At 34.4% G+C, this 9,876-nt stretch overlaps 1 protein-coding gene across 1 annotated transcript in view; it reads right to left on the reverse strand.

The window, feature by feature from the left end:
* Positions 1-6,206, reverse strand: part of LOC106471981 (coiled-coil and C2 domain-containing protein 1-like) — a gene marked incomplete at its 3' end in the record, with an annotated part of 54,816 nt that extends 48,610 nt beyond the window's left edge. The window contains exons 1-2 of the mRNA XM_013932609.2: positions 6,018-6,206; positions 1,871-2,018 (exon numbers count right to left, since the gene is read on the reverse strand). Coding sequence (XP_013788063.1) covers positions 1,871-2,018; positions 6,018-6,086 — 217 coding nt within the window. The remainder of the gene's footprint in view (positions 1-1,870; positions 2,019-6,017) is intronic.
* Positions 6,207-9,876: the final 3,670 nt, after the last annotated feature.

A 9,876-nucleotide genomic window follows, 5' to 3' on the forward strand; every position in this document is an offset into this window, starting at 1 on the left:
CCATTCATTTGAACCATTGTGTGATGACGTAGTCAGTTGAAACACCCTCCACCAATGGAATGTGACAAACCTCCATGTGCAAAGACTCCCTCTACATCCATGCATTTGAACCATTGTGTGATGACGTAATCATGTTGAAACACCCTCCACCAATGGAATGTGACAAACCTCCATGTGCAATGACTCCCTCTACATTCATGCACTTGAACCATTGTGTGATGATGTAATCATGGTGCAACACCCTCCACCAATGGAATGTGACAAACCTCCATGTGCAATGACTCAAATGTTAGCCATGCTTGTGAATCCTCATTTGTTTCAATAAAGAAATGGGCAGTGGGAAAGTGAGGAGGATGGATGGATGGGGAACATGTGAAAAGGTGAGTATCTGTCAGAAATACATTTTCAGCTAAGGAAAATGTTAACTTCTGAAACGAATACTCACCTCCACACAGAGAACAGCTAGAATCCTAAGTTGAGATGATGGAGGGACTGGTGCAAAGATTACTTAAATGAGCTCCTTTCAGAAAACATCCAAAGGAAACCCATGGGGTGTGACACCTGATGGTAGGGGCTCCAAATTAAGAGTTTAATAACATAAAGGACTTTGCCATAGTGATGAATAAGTCACACAAGCCATCAAAGCAGTGCTGTATCACAAGGAGTAAAGGTAACAGAATTTTAGGATGTATTTATAGACATTGATTAGATGTCAAAAGAGATAATTATATCTTTAAACAAATCACTAGTTAGACCTCACCTGGAATACTGTGTGGTCTTATCTAAGAAAGGATATTTACTTACAGGAAAGAGTTTAGAGAAAGGTTACTGGGATGATTCAAGGGTTGGAAAAGTTATCTTATAGACACAGGTTAAGATCTTAATTTATTTTCTCTTGACGAAAAGAAGGATAAGAGGCGATTTTATTGAAGTTTACAAGAGGATCAGGGGAATTGATAAGATTGATGTCTTTCATTTCTTTATGCTATATTCTGAAGATAATATTATGAAAAAAACACAAGTTTAAGATTTGAAAAAAGACAAACAAGGCACCAACTATGATAGTTATATTTTTATAACAAGGTGATTAACTAATGGAGCGAGCTGCTGTAAGTTTAAAATAGGAACTGATGATCTTCTGAAAGGGTGAGTTTAAATTTTAACTGTTCTCAAGGGAGGGTGTGAAAGGACAGAATTGAAGGACCAAGTGGTCCTTTGTTGATCATAGTGAATGTAAAATGTATGAACCCCAGGCTAGGTTAATCAATGCTAAAAATTTTACTCTTTTTATTAAATTTTTAATTAACTATTACTAGAATTGATTTATTGTTATTATTATTGTTCTGAATTAGAATTAAGTAATAACTTCTACCGGAAAAGCTGCTAAAAATTCTACAATAATGATTACTATTAATTATAGTATTAGTTATCAGTAACAAAAGAACTTCTATGGATATTCATCCCTTGTTTATCGGTTGGATACCTTTGTTGCTAGTAGAGTTCATAGCCCTTAATCCAATTATTCAATATTGTTGCATTTAGAAATAGCGATTCCTTTCTAGCAGATAAAATACAAAAGTCATAATCATCAGCCTTATCACCCTCAAAATAAGATGGAGCTGCTCAGAGGAAACTTGGCCCAAAAGTTGTTGAAACCCTTAGTCAGATCCTTTCAAATTTATCTCACCCTAATAAAAGTTAGTACTAGTTATGGAGCTTTGCAACTCACTCAAATTATTTAAATCAAATACATCGTTATGTTAGCCATTCTAGACACCCTTCCCTTTCTTAAATAAAAGGCACAAGGATGAAATAAACCCCCTACAAAAATACCTCTTGGGCAATGTACGACTTTTTTTTTCCAATGTACCTGTCTTTGGTTGCCTAGGCTGCCTGGCTGGGGCACTTCCTGAGACAATAGCTTCTAGTTCTGCTTCAAGACTCTCATCGTCATCATCACTTCCTCCTTCATTCATGCCACTGATGTCATTAATATCAGGCATATCCAAGAGACCAAACTTTAAAAAAAAAAACACAAAGGGAAAATTTTTCATAAATAAAGTATAAAATCAAAATTACTGAATGATATTAGAAATACAAATATTAACTGAAATGATGTAAAACATATAAATTTCTGGCTGATGATCAACACCAATATTTGAAAAACATGCTCAATAATGATAATTCAGAAATCATTATCACCAAAGGAGAGAGAAAGAAGCAGGCCAGATGAATAATGAGTACTGGCCTTCAATTCATTTCACTAGAATTGATATCATGACAAGACTGTTAATTTTATTATTGTAGGGCATTGCACAATCTTGTAGAGATATTTTATGGTCTAAGTTAGGCTCATTCTAAGATCTCATTTCCTGTATAAGGTGATATCAGTGAAATGATCATTGTCTGTCGCTAGGCCTAAAGGTTTGAAACAGACTCGTTAGTACCTGGGAGTTTTTCCATGTTTGAAATGGTTATGTTCTGTACAATTATGTATAGCACAGGTATAGAGGTATTGTGGGTATTTTGGATAGAATCACTGATTTTGGAGGTGTTTGTATTTATATAGCAAGATACTGTCTACACTTATTTGATGTTACAAATTCTTTGTATTAAAGTTCACACTGTTTTAAAGGTCATTCTGGATATTATTCACCATTCTTATTGTATAATTCTATGGAATAATCCAAAGTAAACCTGTTTCTTATCATTGTTTGTACAAAGTTCTAGAAATTTATTAAATGTTGTTTGTCAGCCTATATGGAATGTTCTATAAGTTTCTAAACAGCATACAATAGATTTTTAGACATTTCTCTTAGATTGTGTGCTGTACGAAAATTTGTGGAAGTAATTTATGCAATGTTTACCAGAAGAAATTTCTAGATATTTCTTAGTTAGGCCTATTATATGTAATATATATAATGATGTGTGTATCATCAGTCTGTCAGTGAATGTGGGATCAGTAGCATGGTAATGGTAGTGAAGTTGTGTAATAGTCAGTTTAGCTAATGTCTTCAGTAGTATCACTGTGAACAGTAAGTTGGACTATAGTATTGAATGGCCCCACACTTGGTATTGTTGGTGTAAAAATATATAGCAAATAAAAAGGGAAAAAAAGGTCTCATAGATTATTTTACTCTAATCCTGCCTAAAAGAATTTAAAGTGTCAAGGCTATTGAGGATTCCCTCTTATTTCAACCAACCACTCATAGGTATATCATTCAAGCATCTAATAACTATAAACACCTGAATTAAGCATTCTTTAGTTATGTTATAAATCTACTGATGATATTAAGGTCTTGAGCACTGCTGGCTGTGATGAGGATGCTGCTGCTTTATAAAAGGATGTCAACTATTTGTTAAGTTGGACAAATAAACAACAGGTGGCTTTTATACAACAAATGCAGGGTAATGCATATGGGTTACCATACTTTAAACTATGGGAATAACCTCAACAATGTTATGGAAAAGGATCTTGGTGTTCTGATTGATCAGTCTCTCAAGGTGTCCAAATAGTGTACTGTTGCCTATTTTAGGACAAATAGGATTATGAGTTGTATTTATAGAAATAATGAATTTAAGTCTTAAGAGGTTATAATGTTATGGCATAGCTCACTAGTTAGGACTCATTTGGAATATTGTGTTGAATTTTGGGCTCCTTACCTTGGGAAGGACATTGAATTGTTTGAAATAGTTGAGAGGAGGACTATTTACTAGGATGATACCTTGGATAAAAATGTTTCATATGAGAACAAGATCTCTAAAATTGTTTTCTCTTGAAGAAAGAAGAGTTTGATGGAATCTAATGAGATGTTTAATATTGTTAAGGGAGCTGATAGTGTTGATACATCACTTTTTGTATTTAATGATAATAATGGTACGACACGGAATACAAATATAAATTTTGGTAGGATAAGTTATCTTCATTTTAAGCAGTTTTGCTTTTATTATAAGTCAGTTGGCCTTTAGAAAGGGTTGCATTCAGATGTACTGGGTTCTGTAAATTTAAGGGTTATAAGTCGGTTGGCCTTTGGAATGGGTTGCCTTCAGATGTACTGGGTTCTGTAGATTTAAGGGTTATAAGTCGGTTGGCCTTTGGAATGGGTTCCGTAGATTTAAGGGTTATAAGTCGGTTGGCCTTTGGAATGGGTTGCCTTCAGATGTACTGGGTTCTGTAGATTTAAGGGTTATAAGTCGGTTGGCCTTTGGAATGGGTTCCGTAGATTTAAGGGTTATAAGTTGGTTGGCCTTTGGAATGGGTTGCCTTCAGATGTACTGGGTTCTGTAGATTTAAGGGTTATAAGTCGGTTGGCCTTTGGAATGGGTTCCGTAGATTTAAGGGTTATAAGTCGGTTGGCCTTTGGAATGGGTTGCCTTCAGATATACTGGGTTCTGTTTTAAGTGAGTTTAAGTTATTATTTTTTCCTTAGATAAGGAGATTAAAATTATGCAGATTATTTCAAGTGAGACTAACTAATGCTTTCTGTAGAAGTAACAACCTCTTTTGACTTGTATTCCATGCCTATATACACATTTAAAATTATATTAGCTTTACAACTATAAACAGATGGCTTAAGTAAATTATCTATCCCTATACCAAAATTCTTTTCATCAGTCGTGATATTAACAAGAAAAAATTTAAAGACAATATGGAACCTGTTGGTTCATCTAGACCACTTCATTCATTAACTAAACTGTAAAATAAAACACTCAAAGCCAGCTATTATCATTCAAGTATTTAACAAGCACTCTCTTAAACTCCCTTAAATTTACTTCATCTACTACATCTGAAGTCAATCCATTCCAGAGGCCAAACACTCTGTTGAAAAAGTAAATGTCCTAGCTTAAGGTGACTTCCATCCTGACAAAATTTATATTTGTGTCCTCTACTACTATCATTCTAACCAAAAAATAATGATAAAGATGATGAGTCATACTATGAATTTCCTGAACAATATTAAACACCTCAATCAGATCCCCTGTATAAATCCTTCTTTTAAGAGAATACAATATGATAACATAGCTTGTTCTCATACGACAACTTTTACATCATGGGAATCATCCTATTAGACCTCCTCTGAGCCCTTTCCAACAATTTAACATCCTACCTAAGGTGAGGAACTCAAGGTAGAACACAGTAATTCATATGTTGCCTAACCAATGACCTATACAATGAAATTATAACCTCTTTGAATTTGTATTCAATATTTCTGTAAATACAACCAAAAATCATATTTGCCTTCCACCAGCAACAGCAAACTGCTTGGATGACGTAAGACTGATCAACTGTTACACCAAGACCCTATTATGTAAACTCTCCTCTGTTTCATAATCCAAATTATGATAAATTAAATTTGCTATCTTGCACTTAATATAATTACTGATCATTGGGCAACTATCTGTTTAACTAGAATTGATTCAAGTCAATTTTGAGTACCTCAACACCCTCAATACAATTCAAGATACCAAAGAAATGAGTGTAATTAGCAAACTTTAATAACCTATTAATTATACCCTATCATACTATCAATGTCATCAACATAAATAACAAAAAGCAAAGGACCAAGCACTGGCACCTGAGGCGCATCATTAGTACTACTAGTAGGAGGAGGCATCCAATTTTTGACTGAGCTCTATCATTGACCACTTTTTGCTCTCTCTCATCCAACCATTCTATTGTACAATAATAATTTACTAATCTTTCTTCGCCAACCACCAATGTGATTTTCTTAGGTTTATGTAAATCCAAGTACATCAAGATCCCACCCTTTCCATCATCCAAGTAAAACATAATATCTTTGATAAAAAGTTAACAACCAGAAACAAGATATTTTGAGACATAAATTCTGACTAAATTTTTAACAATAACAGTAAACAACACGATAACCCCGCCTTTTAAATTAAATTCGAATTTCCACAAACTCCATGGTTCACTCATTAACTAAGTGAATCACACAACTCACAAGCAACTGAATCATTTTCATGTATTCTCTCGTATTTAACTTTCATTTTCGTACCTGGGCTAAAGAAGACCGTCCTACAGGCCTGCGTTTCTGGTTTTCTTGTGGTTTCTTTTTTCCAAACATTTCATTAATTTTCTTGAATTATCGCGTATTTAAACTATTTATTATACTCCGATTTAAATATAAGTATTAGAATATTCTTAAGACGACCGTGACAGAAAAAAATTACTCCTCAAATAACAAATGCGCCCTCTGTAAGAAATATTTATTTACAGTTTTCAAGTGAAATCACAGCACTAACTAAATGTGAAAATTTATTTTGAACGGCTAGTTGAACATTTATGAAGCTTCCAGTTTTTGTTCTCTTTTTTGTATGTGTTTTAAAAATTAAGTTAAACTAAACAAATATTATATTTAACTTAGTGCGTGTGTTTTGCAAACGACACCAAATTGTTTTTACTCAAACATTATTTAGAAAATAAGTTTCCTTCGTAATCCACAATGCAATGAATAATATTGGTATGTACCACGCGAATCACTATAAACCTTAATTAAAATTTTTAGGTTTTGAGATCTTAAAAGTTTAATATTGATGATCTGTTAACATAATTGAAATATATGCATTTATTTGGCATATGAATGTACATGTGTGTGTGTGTGTGGCATTCAGAGTTAAAACTGTATTCAGTAGGTAAGTAAAATCTGAAATATATGATATTTCGAAAGAAATACTTTTGAAAAAGTAAATGAAACACTGAAAGCAAAGGAAAGGCTCAAAATTTCGCGCAAAATAAAGAAGTTATTTTTTTTATTCTCGCACACATTCCTCTCTCTCTTCTAATCTGGTTTTGCTTCATAGTAATTGTTAACGACTCTGTGATTTTTGGAATTGACTAGAGTTTGTTTGTTTTAACATGTTGTTACGTCTCTGTGTTCGTTTGTTAATTTTCCGTAAAAAATTTTCTTAAGAAACTTTAGCGATACAAGTCCTTTCTTAAATAAAACTAGTTTATTCTTTCTCAATACAACTTTGCAATACACTTAATTTCTACAGTCACGCTATAACAAACGCTATAATTCACAACGAACGACTCATGTGCTCGACTCAATGGCCAGTCTCTATCTCTGTCTGCAATTCAACTGCATTCCATTGTTGCCGTCACATCTGGGCGGTCTTATATACTAGATACCGCATATCTAGTAAACACTCGAGGCTTCAAGAAGGGCATGAATTTTCTAGAAGCTCATGACGTGTTACTAGCGTCACGTGACTTCCGCTATCGTAAGAATATTAACATAAAGTTTAGGAACAACAATGAACCTATTGGTACAACTCGGATGTCACATCATCTAAACTAAACTATTATAAAATTTAAAAAATCTTAAAGCTTTAAGAGCAAAGCCACATTAAGCTACCTGTTGTGTCCACCACAGATAATCGATCCCTGGATTTTAACGTTGTACGTACGTTAACTTACCGCTGTCCCATCGGGAAACATTGATATGAGAAAAACTGCGTTTAACAAAGAACATAATAAATTCTGGTTGCACTCAATGGAGCAGGAACCGGGAGAGCAGAATAAGCAATCGCTTTCACTGGATTTACTTAGTGGGAGTGTTAACGGTCATCCTCACTGGGAGTAGATCCTACAACAACATAAGTTCGATTTAGATATTTTGAATTTTATTCGTCAAAATAAAAAACAAAAACATATATATTGTATAGTGTAACTAGTTTGCCACTAGTTAATCAATAATAACACCCTTCATGTGTAATTTATATCTAATAATTTCAGGTTCGCACACCATTGGTTAAACTACGCTTTTAATTAGATCAGAGTTTCTTTGCAATATCCTGCCATCCTAGATTTTTACACCATTGATCATTCTTTTTACAGATTCAAGCAAAGATTAATTCCCATCTTATATCAACCTGTAAAAACTTCTTCACTTTTGGTATGACCCAAATGATGAATGATCACTGTGGTATACAGCCTTAGCCTAAGATGATGACTTAAGCAAATTCATAACCCCCTAAATCCTTACCAGAATAAATCTGATAAAATATGTATTAAGTTTCGTGAACGTTCGAGAATATGACGTGTTACTAGTGTCACGTCACCCCCTCTGTCGTAACAATATGTATTAAGTTTCTAGATATGGAATGGTAAAATTTGGTACACACTGAGTCCACATCTTAATGCTTTCCTAAGCACTAAGTTTACAAATTGAGTTTAAATGGCCAAATTAGATGTTTAACCAAAGTAATCTTGGTTTCTAAAATCATCTTTTGTGTCAACTCATAAAACGCCATGACTTTCGCAAAAAAAAGTGAAAATTTAATATGGCCAGTGAAAGGAAACATAATTAAAAATAAAATATGGTAAAAGTAATATGAGCTATATCAGGTTAAACAAAGGGGAAATGTAATAAAATTCAATCTCAAATTAAATTTTAAATATACTATAATTCAGAAAAAAATTATTCACTGGATAGCCTGGATGCGAAGGTCGTCGAATGTGTTTTTTGTTTAAAAGAGAACAATTTATTACGAATTATGATATGAGTAAAGCACTTTTCTATTGAAGAAGCGAACTCTGGGATTGGCTTGAATATTTCCTATCCTTGTTAATACGACAGTTGCCATCAGTCACTTGGATAACTCATGTGAATGAGAGAGAACTGTGTATAGCTATATTTATATAATAGCCAAATGTCTATCTATCTGTCACGCTCTGTATATCCTGAGCGATTAATCATAGAAAAAATTACATATCAAAATGCTCCTTTTCTAAAGTACATAACAAGAAAATTATTCACTTTTTGAAAATCCTAAAATTTCATATCACTATCAATCCGTCAGGGCCCCGGCATGGCCAGGTGGTTAGGACGCTCGACTCGCAATCTGCGGGTCGCATCCCCATCCCACCAAACATGCTCGCCCTTTCAGCCGTGGGAGCGTTATAATGTGATGGTCAATCCCACTATTCGTTGGTAAAAGAGTAGCCCAAGAGTTGGCGGTGGGTGGTGATGACTAGCTGCCTTCCCTCTAGTCTTACACTGCTAAATTAGGGACGGCTAGCGCAGATAGCCCTCGTGTAGCTTTGCGCGAAATTCCAAAAACAAACAAACTAGTATAATGAAGAATATTAACCTTCACTGTGACGTTGAACTTTCTCGAATGTTCTTTAAACCCCACTATAATTTAAGGTATAAGTCACTTATGGTATTTAATACGTTCTCCCCCCCCCCCGAGTCACCTCACAGAAGATTCGAAAATAGGGGCTGTAAAAATAAAACATTTCAGACCTACATCTTGTCTTCCCGAAATCAATACCTAGTAATTATTTCGTGCAACAGTAGAATGTCTTATCAGCTGGGACGAGAATCTACGAGAACTGTGTTAATAATCCACTGAAGACGTCTAAGCAGTGACGAAGTTGGGGAGATCTTTCATGGCTTCTCTATTCGTGATGAAACGTTTCGTTTGATTAAAGAGTGTGACACGGAACTTTGTCAGCCAAACCTGCTGTATCATGAATTGTGTTCTAACAACCTAGAATAATTCACACACTAATTTAATTTTGCTAGGCTAAGATTAGCATACCTTGGGTAACAATGGCCGAAAGAAGTAACACGACAGCTTCTAGGTATCCAAGCTTATCATTTGATTCTTTATTTCTATCTTCATCTTCTTGCAGAAAGGGATATCGGTGAAAACACTTTTCGATTATTATAAGATTGAAAGCATGAACAAGAACTGCCAGCCCTATTGCCAACCAGACCTAGAAAAATAACAAAAATCTGTTAAGTAATCCCTTAACCCAGATGGACGAGCTCTCTCTCTTGTAGATATGAGAGTTACTGCCAGGCCTATTGCCAACCAGACCTAGAAAAATAACAAAAATCTGTT

The sequence above is a fragment of the Limulus polyphemus genome, unplaced genomic scaffold (assembly GCF_000517525.1).
Source record: "Limulus polyphemus unplaced genomic scaffold, Limulus_polyphemus-2.1.2 Scaffold5002, whole genome shotgun sequence".
NCBI lineage: Eukaryota > Metazoa > Arthropoda > Merostomata > Xiphosura > Limulidae > Limulus > Limulus polyphemus.